General features: G+C 44.4%; 1 protein-coding gene across 2 annotated transcripts in view; it reads right to left on the bottom strand.

Moving 5' to 3' along the window:
• Positions 1-21,891, bottom strand: part of Trappc9 (trafficking protein particle complex subunit 9) — a 407,886-nt gene that overhangs the window by 276,687 nt on the left and 109,308 nt on the right. For both annotated transcript variants that reach the window (XM_048358924.1, XM_048358925.1), the window contains one exon: positions 18,608-18,760. In XM_048358924.1, the coding sequence (XP_048214881.1) occupies positions 18,608-18,760 (153 nt within the window). The remainder of the gene's footprint in view (positions 1-18,607; positions 18,761-21,891) is intronic.

Raw genomic sequence — 21,891 nt, 5'->3', positions numbered from 1 at the left:
TCCTGCCCAGGATGGTTTTCAACTATGATCCTCAGATCTCAGCCTCCTGAGTCGCTAGGATTGCAGGCATGACCCACTGGTACCCAGCTCCGTTTCTTTTTTAACATGACAATTTTGTGGTTTAGGGGATTTTTTTTCCCAAAAATAATAATGGAAGAAGGACTGGAGTGTCTCTGTGTTACAACATGGTGTCTTCTGCCCACTATTCTGTGGATTTTCCCAAAGCATCAGTCAGCATCAGGTATAACATTTGTTCACATTAACAATGGCTTGTTTGGGACAACCCAGCCCATACCACCTCAGAAGCCCTCAGGCCTTCATACAAGCTGCTCTCTTGGGCTGGAAGACTCTCCCTCCCTTTGTGTAATGGCTCCATCTCACCTCTCCACCTTGGTCTCAAGGCAACCTTTCCATTCCAGTTCAACAGGCCACTCCTCCTTACCAGTGGATCTACCCAGACTCCAAGGAACATCGCTGCCACGTGATCTGTTGGCTGATTTCTTGAACTCAAGACTCACCTCTGAATCCTCCCTTTATCTCATTTGACTCCTTTCCAGCTCAAGCTCTCTGGAGGTATCCAGTATTGGCTCTCATGGTCTGAATCACTGTCACACACACCCCAGCCACTCTACCATCAGCACTGCTCTCTGACCATCTTCTTCTGTCTGCACAAACAGGCAAGGGCAGTCTGCCAAAATGGTGACTCATACTACAACCATCCCACTATGCCACTGAAGAAGAAAGGCCAAAGTGTACATGGGTCTTTAAGACCGTGGTGGGATCTGGCACCAGCCACTCTATTCCAAGATAACCAAAAAAAAAAAAAGACCCAGGCAGAATCTGTGAATTATTTGACTGTAGCTGGATCACTGTCCAGAACAATTTTCTCCAATATGTTACTTTCAAGCAGCTGAAGTTCCCTGACAGAAGCAAACTAGCAGATAAATGAGTACATATGTCAAGTATGGCAGACTTCTAGTGCAAGCCAGGCCAGGAGAACAAACACCCAGAAGGAACCTGGACAAGAGCTGAAAGTTAATATTAAGATGAAAGATCAGATCATAGAAAACAAGACTGGAGGGAGAGAGAGAGAGAGAGAGAGAAAGAGAGAGAGAGAGAGAGAGCGCTTTTATCTTTATGGCACTCTTTAATACAAATGTCTTCACTTTAACAAGCAAAAAGTAACCTGCCTAACATCATACTGGCAACAAGTGATCTAAGATATCATAACAGGTACGAATGGCTATTTAATTAACTAGATGGATAGATGGATGGGGTTGGCGGGTAGGTAAATGAGTGAGCAGGTTAACAGAGGGAATTTGGGGTGGCAGGATGAATGGACATACAGGAGGATGGGTGGTAGAAGGATGGACAGATGGATGATGGGGGGTGGGGATGAGGTGTAGAGGTGGGGAGGTAGATCTGAAACTCAGCAGTGGCACCTTCAATTCCAATCCTCCTTTTCCCTATAGCACAGGTGTGGAGAAAGAAAATACAAGTGCCTAACATCTCAAACAAACACATCTAAGTAACTTATTAATAAATTTTCTTGGGATAAGATGAAGAGCTTTTATTTTTAGTTGATGTAAAACAGATCATTTCTAAATTACCAATCACTTAGACCCAAGCAAGGCCTTATGCCTGAAACATTTTTGCAGAAACTTGTAATTAACCAAGCATATGTTCAAATACACTTCAAATACACTTGGAATATATTTTAAAAATTATTCACCTTATACGCAAAATAGCATGTACGAAATAACTATTCAGCATCTATGAGAAAAAGCAAACCAAATTGATCTGTTTGCTTTAGAAATGCCTACAGAAGTTATGTATGAAGGCTATTAAATGTACATGGGAAATTCATTTGGTACTTTCAAAGAAAAGGTACAAACAGCATTGAGCATAAAGAAGCCAGAGACAGTGCTCATGCCCTGAGTTCAAGCCCCAGGACTGGCAAAAAACAAAACAAAGCAAACTACTTCAGCCACAGAGAGCCACTAGAAAACATGGACAAAGACATCTCAAATTCTGCTCAAGCATTACAACACTAACAAGGCAGCAGAGAACTACAGGTTGTCCATACACAAGGAAAAATACTGAGCCTGGCATATAATTTCTCTAACTGCTATCTCCAGATTCCAGGAGAGTCAACAAAGAGGCTGAGGCTGAGCAAAGAAAACTCTTGATATATTCAAGGGACTAGGCATGGGAAAACAAAAACCTTTGTTAATGGAGAATGAAAGCTAAAAGATGGACAGTCTTGAAGTTCTGGTTGGGATCCCAAAGAACAGCATATCAAGTGAAGATTTGACCAGAGATGAACAGTTCTTACAGATACTAGAGGTCAGCTCTGAATCAAGCCAGTCCCAGTCTCTATTTACACAATTTTTCTGCCAACATATACTCTTTGCCACTCCCTGTCCTGCCCATGTTCTTCTATTTTTTTGATGACCATCTATGCACATACTAATATTCACAGATCTCTAGTTCAGATCTTTACCATTTTAATCTTCTGTAATACACCCTGAAGTGCAGTAATTAAAAGCAGTTCTTCCTTCCTGAGTTCCAGCACCACCACCCCCATCCTGAGATTCATCCTAATCCATATCATTATTCTACACAAAGGCAGAGGTTAGTATAAAGAAGCAACTCGGGGGACTCCATAAATGCCATTAAAAATGCCTTTGGAAGCCAGGCACTGGTGACTCACAGCTATAATCCAACTACTCAGGAGGCTGAGATCTGAGGACTGTAGTTTGAAGCCAGTCCAAGGCAGGAAAGGCTGTGAGACCATTATCTCCAATTAACTACCAAAATAGGTAGAACTGGAACTGTGGCTCAAGTGTAGAGTACTAGCCGTGAGCAAAAAAATCTCAAGGACAACACCCGGGCTCTGAGTTCAAGCCCCAAGACCAGCACAAAAGATAAAATTAAAATTAAAAAGAATAAAAAAGAATAAAAGATCAGCCACCAGCCTGAATATGAACAAAGTTGGAGAGGGGACAGAGTAAGAAACCAAATGGGAAACACTGGCTGAGCAGGAAAACAACTCACTAAGAACCCTGCGGAGGAACCCTCTCCAGCCACGGTGCAGGGAATAAAACTACATTCAAGTATTCCACTAATTTTTCTGCCAACACAGGCTATCACAAATAGAATGGAGAACAGATTGGCCCAACAACTTGAACACAGGACCAAAAAAGTTAAAAACCGATTAAATCAGCCTAGTATAGAAGAACCAAAGAATTCAGCAAATTCTTCAGGACAGATTGTATATGAGAATGGCATGATTCTAGCAGACTTCAGGAATAAAAAGTAAGCTTGTAAAGGGAATTTAACAGCTACCACTTACAGTGTTCAATTTTCTATTAAGAGCATCTCTGTGGACAATTCACAGGTATAATTTTATGTACTGAAATAATACTCTTGAATTCAGCTTGAATATCATAATCATAATGACAACCACAAAAAAAAAGAGAGCTGAAAGCAGAAATGTGCTGTGGAAAGTAGAAGCAAACACAGTAAAAACAGGTGCCTTGTAAGCACTGATCTGACACACTAAGAACAACCTAGAGAATTGTAAGGCATAGATGGCTTCTGGGTGCTCCTGCGAGGTTCCTCCCCGGGGGGGGGGGGGTGCACATCCATAGATGGAGTAGGGAAGATCTGCCCTCGGCGCGAGCAAGCACATCCACTTGGCTAAAGGCCTAGGTGCTCTCCTGTGGCTCTGGCGTTTCTTCTTCCCCTGCCTAAACATCAGAACCTCCGCCTCTCTGGCCTCTGCCTCCCAAAGCTGTGTCATACAGCAACATGGGCCTGTAATGTACTGAGAAGCACCCACTGAAAAGGAGAGGAATGAATGAACACAAATAGATAAGAAAGTGACCAGCTTTCTAATGAAAAGAAAGAAAAGTGGGTTCTCTATAGCCTTCCACTACAAGGATTGTTTTTTTTAAAAACTGCTAATGAATCACTAAGAAGGCACTTCCCAGCTGAGCAAAATTAGGCAAACTTTGTCCAAGATCTCAGGGGACAACTGGAGAGAAGAGGAACGTACCCCCAGGCACCCACTCAAAGCAGAATAACTTGCTCCCGTCCTTCCCTCCTCCTCTAAGCAGCTGCAGTGCCACCCATCAGCCACCTCACCTAGCCAGGCCATGTCAGGTGGAGGCTGGCAGGACAGAGCGGTCACTGCATGACATCCCTAAGGATTAAGAACATGAGGGGCTGGGGATATAGCCTAGCGGCAAGAGTGCCTGCCTCGGATACACGAGGCCCTAGGATCGATTCCCCAGCACCACGATACAGAAATCAGCCAGAAGCGGCGCTGTGGCTCAAGTGGCAGAGTGGTAGCCTTGAGCGGGAAGAAGCCAGGGACAGTGCTCAGGCCCTGAGTCCAAGGCCCAGGACTGGAAAAAAAAAAAAAAAAAGAAAAAAAGAACATGAGGGCCTGGGTTCAAATCCCACAAGTGTCCAGGGCAATTTGCTAAGAGGAAGACTGGCTCTGCCCACCCCTGTGCCCCTTGTCTGTTTCCACTTTGGCTTTGATGACTTTTATATCTTGGTTACATGCACTACTCCGTTCCTACTGGAAGAGAAACAAATAAATGAACACCGATTCTTCAAAGAAATAGTTCAATTAGCATATGTTAGTTTAGGATGAAAATCAGGGACACAACCCCCAATGACTATCAGTCTGAGATGGAAGCAGAACAGCTTTGTCCTAAGATGACCGAGGGGAGGGGGGAGTTCCAGGTCAGATAATCAGAGAATGATGTGTGCTCATCCTCTAGAACAAGAGATTCAAAGAACAAGCTCAACATTCTGCATATGTACACAGCAGTCCTATAACACTGCACAGTCCTAAAAGACAGACCAAATCAGTATTTCCTCATTAAGCAGTCAGCCAAGGCTCAAAGATGATATTCCAGGTGGAGCCTTGATTTCAAAAACTATCAAAGGAAAAGGATCACCCCATCATGGTGCAAATCTTTCTTCCCCACAAATCAGTGTTCAGTATCTATGGCCCAAGTCCCTTAAGAACTAATAGTTTAATAATTTTGACACGCCCCCCCACTCTCTCTCTCTCTCTTTCTTATACATACATACACACACACACACACACACACACACACACACACATACACACACACACACACACACTTTTCAAAAAATGTTCCTGTTCCTAGAATTTGGTTCATTCTTTTTGCTACAGTGCTTTAGCATATGCATGAATTTTCCTATCCTACCTTCTTTCACTTAAGTCTGCTCACTCTCTAAATCTTACCTTAGTCACCTGACTTCTAAGGAAATTTCTTCCCTTACCCTTTAAATTAGGTGGCATGATGTTTGAAGCTAGCATTTAGTGAAGTCATAATTCATTTATTTAAGAAATTGCTTTTTTCTCCCACTAGACTTGTGCTGTCTAATATAACAACCACTAGAGACACTTATTTAAATTTAAAGTAATTAAAATTAAATAAAATCTGTAATCAATCCTTTCGCTCCACACATACCTCAAGTGCTTATAGGAACATGTGGCCAGCTGCTAACTCTCAACAGTACTAAGTAGGTCAGCCACAGTGCAAAGAGCACCAACGGATGGCTGTACTGGACCCCGGGCAGAGGGAAGAGATTGTGCCTTGTTTTTCTGCTCACACAATCTTGGAAGGGGGGAGAGGGGACAGGAAGGGGAGCAGGGAGGAGCGGGTAGGCTTGACCAAGGCAGATATTTGTGAGGAAAGAAAAGAAAAAGAACTTTTGCTGCTTCTTTTGAAAAATCTGGAGAAAAAGAGGAAATGTGTTACATTTTGTTACACGATTAGAGCAAATTAATAATTATTTAACTTAAAACTATATGATACAAATCCAAATAGTCTACAGTACCAGCTGCTAGTCAAACAATACTTATGAGGACCATACAACAATGCATGCAAAAATTAATTCAAGATGACTTGAAAGCCCACATGTAAAAAACAAAAACAGCTTATAGAAGAAAATATAAAATAATGTTTGTATGATCTTCATATAGGTCAATACTTTCTATACAAAAAATGGCACTTAACAAAAAAAAAAGAATGATAATAATATAAAGAAATTCTGTTCATGAGAAGACATTAAGAGGCTAAAACTCCTAGCCAAACTATAAGAAGAGATTTACAAAATGCAAAACTGATGATTGATTCATACCCCAAAATATGCTCCTACAAATCAACCAGAAGAAAGTAGACAGTCCAATTAATAGGAGGAAAATAATTTATCAAGCATCTCATGAAAGAATGAAGATCGTAAATAAGCATGTGAAAGGTAGACAGCATCATTTGTTACCTAGATACCACTACCACTATGCAGGGACCAGACAGTTACACCTTTAAAGCTGACAAGACAAGGAGATATGAGAAGCTAGAACATGGTAAGCTGGCAGGTATTGCTGATATACAGAGAAATTGCAATAGCAATTATGAGGAGGCTAGGCAGGAAGTTCCATGGTAAGGCACACAGAAGAAGGGAGGGAAAGGGAAGGGAGGGGAAAAGATAAAAATAGGAACTATAACTGCTTACTTTGCTAAATTATACATGTCTTCTGAAAAAAATCTAGAAAAAATGAAATTGTATTCCACGCTGTTATATGAGTAGAACAGATTAATAACTATTTAACTTAAAACTATATAACACAACTCTAAATATTCTATAATGTCAGCTCTACTCAATGAATACTTGTGAGTATCTAATATGTATCACACAATATTACACATATAAAAAAACATCCAGAGTGAAAAGGGAAAGACAAGGGAAAAAGGAGAAACAGGAAGGAGAGGGGAAGGTGGAGAAGGAGGAGTAAAGGAAAGAGAAGAGGGAGATGGGAAGAAAGGGGAGGGAGATAGTCACTTCTCACTACCTTACATATGTAACCCCTGTGTACTACACTTTGACAATAAAGAAAAAAGATTAAAAAAGAAAAAAGAAAAGGAGAATCATGTCGCTATTTTCCTGAAAGTGTAAAAGGAAAAGATTTCAGAGTTTTGGGCATCAGTGGTCATTACTGCTAATGAGAACTATGAATTGTTTATATATATATATATATATATATATATATATATATATACACATATATATTCATCTCTTTGCTTCTGGCATGAATGAATATACAATGGTTGGTATTGTGAAAAAAAGAAAAGAAAATCTACTTGGCTATAGATCTACTAAAGCAAGTAAAAGTGTTTGTGTCCACTGAACACAAACATTTACAGCGGCTCCCTTCTGAATAGTCAAATGCTAAAAATAACCCAAACTTTCAACTGAAGTAGAATGGAAAAACTTCAGCCTTCTCATTCAGCAGGATAACACAGAGCAATAAAAAAGAGAAAAATGTAACAAACAATAATACATACACGCCTCAGATATACTGTTACAGGGTGGAGAGAGGAAAAGAGGATAAGTATGCTGATTTTGGACTCCTGAATCCCAAAAATGTACAACAAAGTTGTGTAACTTTAAAACAATGGGGAAGAAAGGATGGAAAAAGACACAAGAATGCATACTGTAATTAGCATCAATGAGGGCAGAAGTCAGAATAATGGTTATCTCTTAGGGAGGTATTGAGGAACTGGAGAGTGATGGAAATTACTCATGTTGAGATCTGGGTGGAGGCTACCCAGGTCAATATGATCATACAAATAAAATTTAGCAAACTGTAGTAAACATTTGTGCTCATTATTATACATAAGTTAGACTTATGTACAAAGACTTCATATATCACATACAATAAAATAAAAATAGGCTATCTAAATTTGTCATAGGGAGAATCTGGAACCAACCCAGATGCCCCTCCGTAGACGAATGGATCAGGAAAATGTGGTACATATACACAATGGAATTTTATGCCTCTATCAGAAAGAATGACATTGCCCCATTTGTAAGGAAATGGAAGGACTTGGAAAAAATTATACTAAGTGAAGTGAGCCAGACCCAAAGAAACATGGACTCTATGGTCTCCCTTATTGGGAATAATTAGCACAGGTTTAGGCAAGTCACAGCAGAGGATCACAAGAGCCCAATAGTTATACCCTTATGATCACATAAGATGATGCTAAGTGAAATGAACTCCATTTTATGGAAATGATTGTTATATCACAGTTGTAACTACTTTCAACATCCCAGGTGTATCTGTAGTTTCTACTATTGATGATGTTCGTGTATCACCTTCTTGTGATTGTATCTACACTATCTCTGTAATCTTATCTGAGTGTATGGGAAACAGTGTGTACTGGTATTAGAATTAGGAAATTCAAAGGGAATACCAAAATTGAGAGACAAAGGGTAAAATAAGAGAAACAACAGCAAAAGCAATACTTGCAAAACTGTTTGGTGTAAGTGAACTGAACACCTCAGGGGGGGAAAGGGGGAGGGGGAGGGGGGTATGAGGGACAAGGTAACAAACAGTACAAGAAATGTATCCAATGCCTAACGTATGAAACTGTAACCTCTCTGTACATCAGTTTTATAATAAAAACTTAAAAAAATAGGCTATCTAGAAAAATGAATGATAAAATTCTATAAGACCTTTATGGAGGGAAAAATAGGTGTTGTTGAGAAATGTTAAAGAAAATAGAGATATACAATACTCATAGATAGGAAGACTAAGTATCACAAGAAAATAACTTTTCTCCAAAATTGACCTAAGAATTTGATGCAATCCCAATCAGTATTGACAAAATTCTTTGAGAAACGTTACCAACTGATTATGAAGTGGAAGATGAAAGGGCAAAGAACATCCAAGAGGGGCTGGGAATATGGCCTAGTGGCAAGAGTGCTTGCCTAGTATACATGAGGCCCTGGGTTCGATTCCTCAGCACCACATATACAGAAAATGGCCAGAAGTGGCACTGTGGCTCAAGTGGCAGAGTGCTAGCCTTGAGCAAAAAAGAAGCCAGGGACAGTGCTCAGGCCCTGAGTTCACGGCCTAGGACTGGCCAAAAAAAAAAAAAAAAGAACATCCAAGACTCCAGAACAGTCAGCTAGTGACCGTAATTCCAAAGCTCCTTGCCCCAGAGAATCAGGAATGAAAAGCCCCTCCATTGGCCTGGAAACACCAGCATCTGAGCTGAGCATCTGGCCTACAACTAACAGGATGAGGAAGATTTGTTTGGACCAAGAAGAAGGAAGGCAACCTACGCTAATGTTCCCAAACTGTACACTGTAATCATACAGAGTGCCTACAATGACCCGAAGCCTAACTAAATCACAGTGTTTAGGGGTGGGTGCCAGGCCGGCGTATTAATCATCCCAGGTGATCCCAGTGTGAAGGAAGGCTGGGGAACCCCATACTTGCAGGCAACAAACTGGAGGGCATGGCAAATCAGAGAAAAGACCAAATGGGTGAGAGCTCAAGACTGGATGAATCGCATGCTCTTCATCCTGAGGACAGAGGTGAGCAGTGGAATTGGTAAGAGAGAGACATGATGGAGGCTTCAGAAACAGGATTGTGGAGAAGATGAGGAATACAGTGAAAAGGGAGTAAAATTAATATCTGGGAGACCAATCAAAAGGTGACCAAAATGATAGAAGACATGTCAAGGACCTGAACCAGAGACAGAGTGGATCTGCTTAGAAAACACAGCTGGCAAGGATTGGTACAATCCACATCATGAGCCAACAGTCAACCAACCTGCACTGACCTGGTAAATGTCATCTCTTAAAGTCCCTCCTAAGTCTTCCCTACTGGATGCCTGCCTCATCTGCATAGTGAGTCATCACCAGCTAGGCTGAGAAGGTGAAATGACAACAGTGAGCTCAATGATGCAGACGAACTCGGCTCAGGTTGTCTGCCCTAGGATCACCTGTTGCTGGTGAACGACAAACACCCGGATCCCTCTTCCATCCCGGGTGGCTTAGAAAGTTACCTTCCAACCTGAATTTAAATCAAAGAATGAGTCAACTCTCCCAACTACTGGGCCAACGGGGCCTAGAGATGAGTATATTTCACAGGCTGTTAGACAGACATCTGGGCCAAGAATTAGGCTTGGGGTGTTGTGAAGCCATCTATCTAGAGAGATATGCTCGGGGGGGGGGGGGGCAGGGGCAGGGGCAGGCTGACCTTTCCAACAGCTAAGCCGCCGTGCTATGAAATGACTGTGAGTCAGAAGGCGAGTAGGTGGCACAGGCTAAATATAACAATGGGCAGGCTGTCCAGGGCATCATTAGCCTTTTTCCTTCCGAACAAAAGCAGAAACCCCACTGGACACAAAACAAAAGCAGTATATAACAAATGGCCAATAGAATCCAAAAATAATTGTAGGTCTGAATTAATATGTAAAATATAAACCTGTAATTTCAGCTCCAAGATGATGAGAATGGACAAAAGAATTGCTCCCACCCCTCACAATGAGAAAAGGCTGAATAAACTGGAAATTAGCCTTTCCTGGCTGTCCAGAGGGCAGAAGTCTAGGGGAAACACTCAAAGCTCAGGGAAAAATAAAAACCACACCAAGATTCAGCCTATGGCCTTCTTAAAAATCATACATGTGGAAAACCTCAGGCATCTAGGAACTTCAGAGAAGAAAGGAAATATTACAGCATTAAGATTCCAGTCATGTTCGCCAGTGACTTCTGGGTGATTCAGAATGAGTCACTGTTCTTTAAAAAAGAAGACTGAGAATTCCAAAAGTTAGTGTTATTGTCAAAGGGGAAGCAGACGAGGACAAAAATGCTGAGTGACTTTCCTCATCCCAGAGGACAGTGCCAAGAGAGATGGTAGCTTACAAAAGTAGATGTACTGCCAGGCACCAGTAGCTCACACCTGTAATCCTAGCTACTCAGGAGGCTAAGATCTGAAGATTACAGGTCAAAGCCAGCCTGGGCAGGAAAATCTGTGAAACCCTTATCTCCAATTAACACCACAAAAGCCTGAAACAGAGCTGTGGTTCAAGTGGTAAAGCACTGGCCTTGAGCAAAAAAGCTGAGGGACAGTGCCTAGCTCAGGGACAGTTCAAGCCCCAGGACCAACTAAACAAGCAAATGAATACAACATATTAGAAAATGACAGCCCTGGGGCAGGGGGGAGGGGGCAATCCCTAGTGGTAATGGCAAACTAATGCTTTGGGTGTCATTAGGTTACAAGGAAGCAATAAAGTACCAAACAGAAATCCCTATTTTTACATAGTCTTCCACTCTGGACAGAGCTTAGCAGTGACTCTCCTCCAGCCTGTCCTGGGAGGCAATGACAGGAAGAAAAGCACTTGTCCACAGGGAGCACAGCGAGTTCCGGAAGGAACTCACAAGGCAGGCTGTCCTGCCACTCCCATGGAACACCCCTCTGCCGCACCCAGCACCCTGCAGCAGTAGTGTGCAGGAAAGGTGGGGTGATGCCCCCTCACTGGCCCACACAGCTCCTCCAGCTCTGCACTGCTGCCCTGAGCAACACTCCCACCCCCTGGGAAACTTGTAGGGCTTATCCACTGAACTACGGCACCGGGCCAAGCAGTCCCCCTCAAACTCACCTCCTAAAAGAAACAGTGGCTTCCCAATAAAGCCCAAACTGCCTCGCTGGTCCCAGGCCTCCCATGACCTTCTGTCCCTGGGTCTGTTCCTACCCCGCAAGCCACCATGTTAGCCAAACTGGCCGTTGTGCAGAACAGGCAGAAGCTTTAAGCTCACCTCTAGTCAGGCCCTGTTCAAAGGCCTCCATCCATCAAGCCACAGGTCAGCCCAGACTTCCCTCTTTCTCTGAGGGCTCAGCTGGGCTCCTGGCTGTCAGCCTCTCTACTAGAGGGCACTTACTGGAGTGGGCCTCTGAGCCAGGCCTGTGCTGGTACTAGGAGCAGACAGCATCAACAGGAGACAGTGTGGGGAAACAAGCAGTACTAGAAGGTGCCACCATGACACAAAGCAAAGAGCCACCTCAGCCACCAGGGAAAAGTAGGGTAGGGACAGGACCTGTGAGACTTAACAGAGGTAACTGAAGTTGGGCTCCGCAGGCAAAAGGAGCCAGATCAACATCACAGTGGAGGGTAGAGATACAGAAAGATCTGCAACTGTGAGACAGCACTGGGCACTCAAACCAGTATTTTACAAAGGCTGGAGTAGGACATGGAGGAGTCCAGCACCAGGAACCAAGGGAAGAGTGAGGGATGAAGGAGAAGTAGGGTTTTCTTTTGGAGAAAAATCTGGGATAAAACAGAAGATGGGTTTAAGAAGGCAAGGCTGGGAACTGTAATGGTTCCCACGGAAGATCAGAGTGACTACCAAGGCAAAGAAGAGGAGAGCCAGAGCTTCCAGACAGAAAGAACCAATGTGTCTTCAGGACTAACAGATGGGAAGGGCAGGGCGAGGTCCTCTGTGTGTCTTTGAAGAGCTCCTCTGTAGAAAGGAAGTGCAAGGGGGAGAGGGGACCCGAAGGGACGGCACAGTGACACAGTCTCAAAGAAAACGTTTAGTACTAGGAGAGCTCTATGATGGAGACAGTACTCCATATTCTCCCCGCGGGATTACAACTCAGGAGACTGCATGAATGCATGAACACTGCCCACGACATCACCAGCCTTTTCCCAAAACACAAAAGCAGAGGGGTGGCTCAAGGGCAAGAATGCCAGCCTTGAGACCCTGAGTTCAAAACCCAGAACTGGCACACAAAAAAAGCAGTAGTTGGAAGCAGAGGGTTCACCATTCCTTCCTCTTACTCTCCCCAATTAAGGGTGGGAAGATACTCTTTAAGGAGATCACTACTCTGCTTTAAAAAAAAGTACAAGGCTTTGAGTTCAAATTCCAGTAAGAATGAAAAGGAGGGGAAGAGCAGGGGAGGAAGAGAAAGGGAGAGAGTAGCCTGGCTCAGGAGGTCCTGCCTGTCATCTCAACTACTCAAGAGGCAGAGGTCAGGATGGGAGCTCAAGACAAGACCAAGGAAAAAGCAATAAAAAGACCTCAACTCAACAATAAGCGGAGGAGGATCACAGTACACACCTCATACCCCAACTATGCAGAGGCATAGAGAGGAGGACCACAGTCTAGGAAAACATGTAAGATCCTATTTGAAAAATACTAAACTTTACAAAAACAGACTACAGATGTAGTTCGCTCAAGGAGCAGAGCACCTGCCTAAGCAAGCTCAAAGCCCTGAGTTCAAACCCCAGTATCGCCAGCTTGTAGAACTATAACTTGCATGTCAGGCCCAGTATGCCTTCACCCCACCAAGATGCACCTAGAAACACTGTTGTGTTTGCTCCCTCCCTGGTCAGAAGAGGAGTGGGAGCAGTAAGACGGCTTCCGCCAGCCTGCTGTGTAAAGCCATAGGCCATCTCTCACTTCTGGGATGCGGCTTCCTTTTCTGTAAAACAAATTGGTTAGACGAGACGCCATCTCCTGTCTGCCCAGTTCTGCAGATTTTAGGCTCACTCCTTCCTGTCTTGAATTTGAAATGCCACATTTGATTATCAGGTCTAGTAGTAGAAACTGTCAATGGGTAAAGCTGACACTTCTCTACTAAAACCAAGAGCCAAAAAGTACAGAGAAAAAATCAAATTAAATAATTAATAGCAAAGAAGAGCAAAAGCCTGACAGTTCCATTCCACTATCAAGAGACAACAGCCCCCAAAGGCTGTTCTCAATCCAAAGCATCCATCCCAATAAACAATGACGCTCAGGTACTGATCCCTCCTGATGCTCCCAGCACAAGAGGGTCCATAGCAGGCTGCCTGACCACAGGATGATGTCCTGATGAGAACATCTCAGTCAGAACAACTTCCAGTCTGATCAGATGAGAAAGTCCTGCTAGGGGAAATTACTGTACCCGACATATTTCTAACTTGTCTTTTCATTTGAAAATATTTTTCTGTATAAGACACCACTGATGGACAAAACTGCATAGAGGGGCTGGGAATGTGGCCTAGTGGTATGGTACTGGCCTAGCATGCACAAAGCCCTGGGTTCGATTCCTCAGCACCACATAAACAGAAAAAGCCAGAAGTGGCGCTGTGGTTCAAGTGGCAGAGGGCTAGCCTTGAGCAAAAAGAAGCCAGGGACAGTGCTCAGTCCCTGAGTTCAAGCCCCAGGACTGGCAAAAAAAATAAATAAATAAAAATAAAAATAAATAAATAAAATTTAAAAGAGGAAAAAAAACTGCGTAGAATAAATGTATAGCTTAATGAACTGTAGAGAGAAAAACACACAACCCAGAAACCAAACGTTACCCTCCCCGGTCCCTCCATGGCCTGTGTTTGTCTCGTCTCCCTCCAAGGCCTGCCTGCCCTTGGCCCTGCGCTGGCCACAGCCTTGATTTTCCTAAGCACTCACATCCCAAGTACGAAGCCCTGGCGTAGCTGTGCCGTTGTGACTTGTCAGCCTCAAGTGTGACTTGGGGATAATGCTAACCCACGGAGTGCCTGTGCTCTGTGAGCAGGGGGACCGTCCCCTGTGCTGGCCCTTATTTGACACGTTAGGATCTGCAAAATAATGATGTTCTAATTATCCCTCCCTGTTTTCATTGTGAACTGCAATTCTTCTACTCAGAGAAACCCCCTCATCAACTATTGCGTTGTGCCATGCACAATACATAGAAACATAGAACAAATTACCAGTTTTAAAATAACAAATTGTTTCCCTGCCATTACCAAAAGCAAACAATTCCTGTTAGGCCATTAGGATGTTAATTGACTGGTCACCCTCTGGACACATCGGGGCACTGACAGCGACTTGAGGCCAAGCCCATGGGCACACGGATCACTGCCTTGCTGTGGCTTTCATAAGATGTTCCAAGATGTTCTTCCTGCTCCACAGGCAGAACAGGCCATTTCTCTAAGAAGCATTAGTTTCTCAAGAGTTGGACAGAAAGAGTGGTTCCACACCACGCCGTGGGCACTGGGGCCGTCCACTGCTGCTGGACAGGTCAGTGTTTGGACCCTGGTAGTAGACAGAGGGGCTCATACTGACCAACAGAGACTGACTGAGTTTTAATTAGCTCTTGTGTTCTTAGTGGTATTTTTCATTCAAAGTCTAGACTGTCAGATATTTTTCTTTGACCTCCTATCTTACATCGGTTATAGCCTGTCTTCCCATGACAGTCCTACTCAAGACCAGACTCTGACAGCAGAATTAGACTATCACAAAATGAATCGTTAACTTTACCCCACATTAATGAAGTAAATCACTTTATTCCATATTATTATGCTAATGATAACTTTCAGAATATTAATATCACATTATCTCTTCCAAAATAATTAATGAAATTACTTCTGCCTACACATTATCCCTGCTCTCTCTACCTGTTAACTTAGTGTGGTGGGTGGGCACCATAAGGGCTGATGGCCAGGACGAGCTATATATTCTCTCTCTTCCAAAGTTCCCCAGATCTTGGTCACACAGTAAAAAGAGTGCTTATTGCTCGGTCCTTGTGACAAGCTCTCCATTGCTGTTTGGCAGTTCTTCTCTGATGGAATATTCAAGATGGACTCATGAGAACATAAGCCTTGTGCTCCTGCATGATGACATTTTGTCTGGGCCCTTGATAAATGAAAGTTAGGACAGCTGGGCCTAAAAGCTTTCTGGCTGTTTTCTTTACATGAGTATCTAGAACTTGCTATTCTATTAAGTTCTGACATCTACCATCGCTGTCAAAAAGTCCAATGATAATCTGATTTCCTTTGTTTCATAAATCACTTGAGTTTTTGGCCCGAAGGCCCCAAACTTTTTTCCTAGTCCAGTAATTTTATTAGGATATGTCTTGGTCTTTCTGGGTCAGTGTTTTCCGGTACACGGTGTGCTGTTCAATCAATAGTTTCAAGGATTTATTTTTTCAAGAAGTTTTACTGAATTCCAGTTTGTCGCATGCTCACTGGCTTTCTCTCACATCAGGTGTTCTGCATGGGAAGACATGTGTATCACATATATGTGTGTGCGGCAGGTACATGTGTTAGATCTTCTTTGTCTGTTTTCTAAATATCACTTCCTCTTCCCTCTTATTCTTTTTAGTTTTCCTTATTACCATCTGTATTAGGCACATTCATTTACAAAAAAACAACATTTCTGACAAAAAAGCCTTTATTTTCGATTCTTTCCTGCATTTTATCCATGTATCTGAGCTCTTCTAATCTGGATTCATGTTGCTTCATGCCTGGTGTAATTTCTCAGTGTCTCTGAAATAGCTGTGAAATGCTTTATGAATTTACATTGGATCTGAGTGTTTGCCTTTGTTCCTCTGGCATGCTCCTACCAGGTCCTGGTATGTTCTTCTGCAGCCTATATTCATTATAACGTTGCATAGGATTTGCTGGTCCTTTCCTGCCCACTGTCTTACATGAGATTAATTTTCATAAACTTTGCAGAGATACAGATCTGGTTAGCCTTTCTAAAATATGTGCATTCTATTCTATTTCTGGGTGGTGCTGAAATCACATGTGCTCAGGTCTGTGCCCCTTAGTGTTATGCCCCCCTTCTCTTTCCTTTGCTCTCACCCCACATCTATTTCTACATCTTCTCCTCAGTCAGATCCTTGTTCTACAGTTCCTGGCCCTCATCTGAGATTCGAACATGCTAGGCCCTTGTGCATGTATGCGCTGCTGATCCACACATGGCCCGCTGAGCCAGCTAGTGAGCTTCCTTGGCTGTGTGGGGACCCCGGGTCTGTCACAGCCAACTAACAACTCCCTATTTCCCCTGTGTATGAACCATACCAAAGAAAGTGCAGGCCTAACTATCCTTTGTCCTCTAATACTCCTGAATATATTTCCTAAGGGGAAAAGTGTGTGTGTGTGTGTGTGTGTGTGTGTGTGTGTGTGTGTGTGTGTGTCCCCAGAAGTGGCGCTGTGGCTCAAGTGGTAGAGAGCTAGGAACATGGCCTAGTGGCAAGAGTGCTCGCCTCGTATACATGAAGCCCTGGGTTCGATTCCTCAGCACCACATATATAGAAAAGGCCAGAAGTGGCACTGTGACTCAAGTGGTAGAGTGCTAGTTTTGAGCAAAAAGAAGCCAGGGACAGTGCTCAAGCCCTGAGTCCAAGCCCCAGGACTGGCAAAAAACAAAACAAAACAAAAAAATAATAACATTACCTAATTACAGTACATACTCAATCTCCCCAAATGCCCCAAAAATGTCTTTAGTTTTTTAATCTGGGATATGATTAAGGACAATGAACAGCATTTGATTGTTATACTTTTTCAACTTCCTATATCTAGAACAGTCTGCTCAATTTTTTTTTTTACAAAATGGAAATTGTAATAATAATAACTATTATTTTATAGAGTTGCTGGGAAGATTAAATAGAAATAATGCAAATAAACTGGCCAGCCCAGTCCTCTTGATACTATCAATAAATATTAATATTTCCCATCTGTTGCTCACGCTGAATCCAGTACCCTTAATTTGCACAAGAGCTATATTTACTGCAGTAAATTTTAAAAGTGGCATCTAATTTCAGCAACCATAGCTAATGGGAACTCATGCCTGAAAAAAAAATTGGGTCCAGTCCCATGTTTCTGAGACTGTCCAACAGATAGCATCCCAGCCCCAGGAGGACACAAATCCACTGCCACTGCCTCCAAAGAAGGGCCTGACGACAAGTTTATGCCTTGCCGGCCTGTAATAACATAATAATGTGCCACCCACTGGTGTCACACTGTGATATCACACTGTTTCCCCACAGAACCTGTCAGGGAAGATCTTCTGTGTCATTCAACCGCCATCTACAGATTGTATCTACAGCTAGTCACACCACGGGCTGAATGTTTGAACCCTTGCAACCCAGCATAACTACCTTTGTGGATAAAGCCTCTTAAGAAGTAGTCGGAACAGTACAAGAAATGTATCCAATGCCCAACGTATGACACTGTAACCTCTCTGTACGTCAGTTTGATAATAAAAATTTGAGGAAAAAAAAAAAAAAAAAAAGAAGTAGTCGGGGGTAAACAGTCACAAAGCCAAGGCCCCAATGTAATAGTCCAGAGAGATGATTTCTCTCTTGCCATGTGAGACTTCTCTAGAAGAGTCATTAGAAGACAACCAGCTACTAGCCAGGAAGAAGATTCTCAGCCCCCATGCTGTGCTTGGATCTCAGAACTGTGAGGAATGAATATCTGGTGTTTAAACCATGCCGTCTATGGAGTTGCATTACAGTAGCCTGTGCTGACTAATACATCTCACAATGCCTCCAGGTGAATGCATAAATCCATGCCTCACCACTTGCCATACGTAATCTGTGAAATCTCATCTCCAGTCAGCCCTTTATAGTGCTACAGCAAACACAAACTCATTTCCCTAGACCCAGACTCCTCAAGAACTCACCAGACTAAAGGGACACTTTATCACAGCTAATTAGATTCTTTGGATCATGGCAGTTACACTTAAAAAAAAAAAAAATCCTACTTCCCACTCATTTAGAATGACCTCCCGGCCAGTGAATACAAAACAGTAAAGAATGAGAATTAAGAAACGATTTAGCTAAAATGTAGTATTGTGACTTTCAGACACACAGAGCAACTCTCTGTGTTACCAAGCAGCCAAGAGAAGTTCCACGAAGCTCACGCTGAGTGAGGACTGACTGACCAACCAGCAGGCCTTGGGTAGCAGAGACGGCAGTGCTGAACCGGGGCTGAGGGGTGAAGTAAAGCAGGAAGCTCACCATCGCTGAGATCCTGGAGCAGGTTCTCCTGGCAGGAGAAGTCCAATCTGGCTTTGATGCTGATGGTGAAGGTGGCCACCTTCCCAGGCTGCAGAGGGAACTGGGACAGCGTTTCCTCCAGCTTCCAGCTCAGGAAGTCTCCACACAACTTTTCTACAATAACAACAACGGTGGTGAGGGTGACATTCTTGAGACCAGAGACCAACCAGACGCCCCATGCCCCTGGGGAATTCTGATGCATTCTCAAAGCAATGAAAAATGAAAAGGACATAGAACACAAGAGGAGGAAGAATCTAGAATCAAGAGGAAATGTGAGACACGGGCCCATGTACAAAAAAGGCACAAACTGGAGGGAGGGTATCAGAGTTGGAGGCCTAAACTGAGGAATTCGCTTCTCGAAGCCAGCTCCTTCTTGCCCACAACCTAAACATTTTCTTTACTCATATAATCAGAGCTAAGCGGGATTTCTAAAGTGTTTTCTATATTGAATCGCTCTAAAGAGGGCCAGTGTCAAGTTTAGCGGGGGACTTAGATTTGCTACTAGGCATTCTCTTCAGAAACACAACCCACAATCAGAAGTGGGCACTTTTGTGCAACTCCATAGAGGAGGTAAGGAGAAAATATGGGGGGGAGGCAGGAGGAGGGATGAAGGAGCGAGGGGGTTGTAGAAGATAGATTGGGTATGGGAGGGGCGCTGGGAGAGAAGGGTAGAGAAGGGAGGTGTGGGGCAGAGGGGGGAAGGTGAAGAGGATTTCGGAGAAGGGTTGTGAGGTAGAGGAGGGAGGGGGTATTGGAGAGGGAGGGGTTGTGGAAGCGGAAAGGGGTATGGGAGAGGCAGTGGGAGAGGTGGTGTGGAAGAGGAGGTGGAAGAGAGGAATGGAGGGGGCTGAGGGTGGGAGAGTAGGCAGTGGGAGAGAGGTGCTCTCTGGCTTCACACAAATCCTCCTGTCTTGGAAGACTGTGGGTGTTAGGAAACAGCCTGGATCCTGGTGCTTTCTAACACAAACTGGAGTGCCGTGGACAGTAATGACCTCGTCAGGCCTATGAATAAGGCCTTCTATACATTTCTTCTTCCTTACGTACAAAATGAGATGACACCCACTGCACTACACTGAACTGCACTGCACTGCCCTGCCCTGCAGGCTGCTTTGTCAACTAAATCAAGTAATCTCTGCAGAGGACAGAAAAGATCTGGGGCTGGGAACCTTGGAGCCAGGTGCCCTGAAGAACAGGGGGCCAGGAAGGAGACGGTCCAGACACTTTGGGCCTGGGAAGTAGCCACATAACCTCCATGAGCCTCCCCTGGATGGAGCAGCTCTCCTGCTCATGAGGACACATGCAGCTTCCAGCTTATTCCTGAGCAGAGCTCCAGCTCCTGGGCAGCCTTAGGAAGATGGAATGAAGCCCACAGGAATGCGCTCCCCCAAAACCCTGGAAGGTCTGCGGCCACAGCCTCAGGGTAGCTGTGGGCCCACTCTGAGTACAATTCTTATGGGCCCTGCCTCCCACTGGGCGGGCCTGTGAGTGCATGTGACTAATCAACTGCCACCCATCAGATCCATCCAGCATCAAGTGTTTTGCGTTTGAGGGAGGGGGAGTTCTCCTCAACAAGGGGGAGGGAACAGAAAGCCATGAAAGTCAATCCCTCCTGTCACCAAGAAGGGCCTGCTGCGCAGTCGGCTCTGGCTGGTGGAAGGACCCCTTCAGCAGCGGAGCACGAACACCTAGCTATGTCCCTACCATCTCCTTTCTGGAACCAATTCTCTCTACTGGATTCCTCCAAGTGAATAAGGAAATGGGCTTTGAGAGATTGGGTAGCTTGCTCATGGTCACAAACAAAAGGAAAGACCTCTAGATTTAAACAACTCCAAAATCATGATGTTCACTCCCACATGAAGGCACTTTGTGGTACAGTTAAACTATGAAATCTTGGTCTTGGGACCCAGAATTCAACTTCCCAGGAGGTTTGTAAAAGAAAGAAAGAAAGAAAGAAAGAAAAAAAGAAAGAAGAAGAAGGAAGGAAGGAAGGAAGGAAGGAAGGAAGGAAGGAAGGAAGGAAAGAAAGAAAGAAAGAAAGAAAGAAAGAAAGAAAGAAAGAAAGAAAGAAAGAAAGAAAGAAAGAAAGAAAGAAAGAGAGGGGAAGGAAGGAAGGAAGGAAGGAAGGAAGGAAGGAAGGAAGGAAGGAAGGAAGGAAGGAAGGAAGGAAGGAAGGAAGGAAGGAAGGAAGGAAGGAAGGAAGGAAGGAAGGAAGGAAGGAAGGAAAAGATCCATGGGGTTTGCTAACAGTAAGAACTCAAGGCTCAAGTGTGGTGCAATGCAAAGCGGGCCAGTGTCTCCCTGGGCAGAGGTGAGCCAGCACGCGGCACAGTTCCAGTGCAGAACTGGCCACGCTCCAGAGGGGACACAGGGGACACCCCGCGTCCATTTCTGCTTGCTTTCTTGGCTGCGTGGCTAGTGCGCAGGAGCAGGCCCGGGGCTGGCAACCCTGAAGGGTGGTGCTCGGGCATCCCCATCGCAACTTGTTTACTTGCCATTCACTGAGCGTGGCACACGTGCCAGACACCTTCCACTTGCTACCTACCCCACTTCATCTCATAACCCCTGAAACGACTGTCAGCGCCCCGTCACATCCCACCCTTTCATCCAGCCACATTTCCTGCCAAAGTTTTCCTACCCAGGTTCAGGGTATCCGCTGGGACTCACAGCATCCTACCCAGGGCTCACCAGCTTTGCCAAGGCCTGGATGTTCTGCCAGGCCAGGTGCTGGTGCCCAAGAGTCAGCAACAGGACTCTTCAGCATTCTCCAAACCAGTCTATGCCGCCTGTCCCTGAGGACAAGCATTTATAGAGCACCTGCTGCGTGCCACAGTGGACCTCAGCACAGAGAACAGCACACTTATTGGGCAAAAAGACCAGCAGCTGCCCTCTTCAGACTTGTGGTGTGACCCAGGACTGGCCTGAGCAGGGATTAAGCATGTAGACCACACAGCCGAGTATCATGGAAGGCCGAGTCACCTTGGGAACCTAAGAGCATACCACACACAAGTGCGCTGTGGGCCGTACCTCAGCCCAGCTTGAGCCCAGAGGGGAAGCCAGGCGAGCCAAACCTGAGCAGCCAGTCTGCACCCACTCTGGTGCTCATATGTTGGTTGGCATTCACCCAAACCTCCTCACCTGCTGGCCTGTGGTCTCTGTCCTGCCCAGATCTACAGAACCAAGGCTGAAGTTGTGTGCTGGTAGTTACCCCAGTCTTCAAGCATGTGGAACTACCTAAGTATGAACGG

Source organism: Perognathus longimembris, chromosome 12 (genome assembly GCF_023159225.1).
Source record: "Perognathus longimembris pacificus isolate PPM17 chromosome 12, ASM2315922v1, whole genome shotgun sequence".
NCBI classification, from domain to species: domain Eukaryota; kingdom Metazoa; phylum Chordata; class Mammalia; order Rodentia; family Heteromyidae; genus Perognathus; species Perognathus longimembris.
Note: the sequence above shows the minus strand (reverse complement) of the source record. Positions and strands in the feature narration are given on the sequence as shown.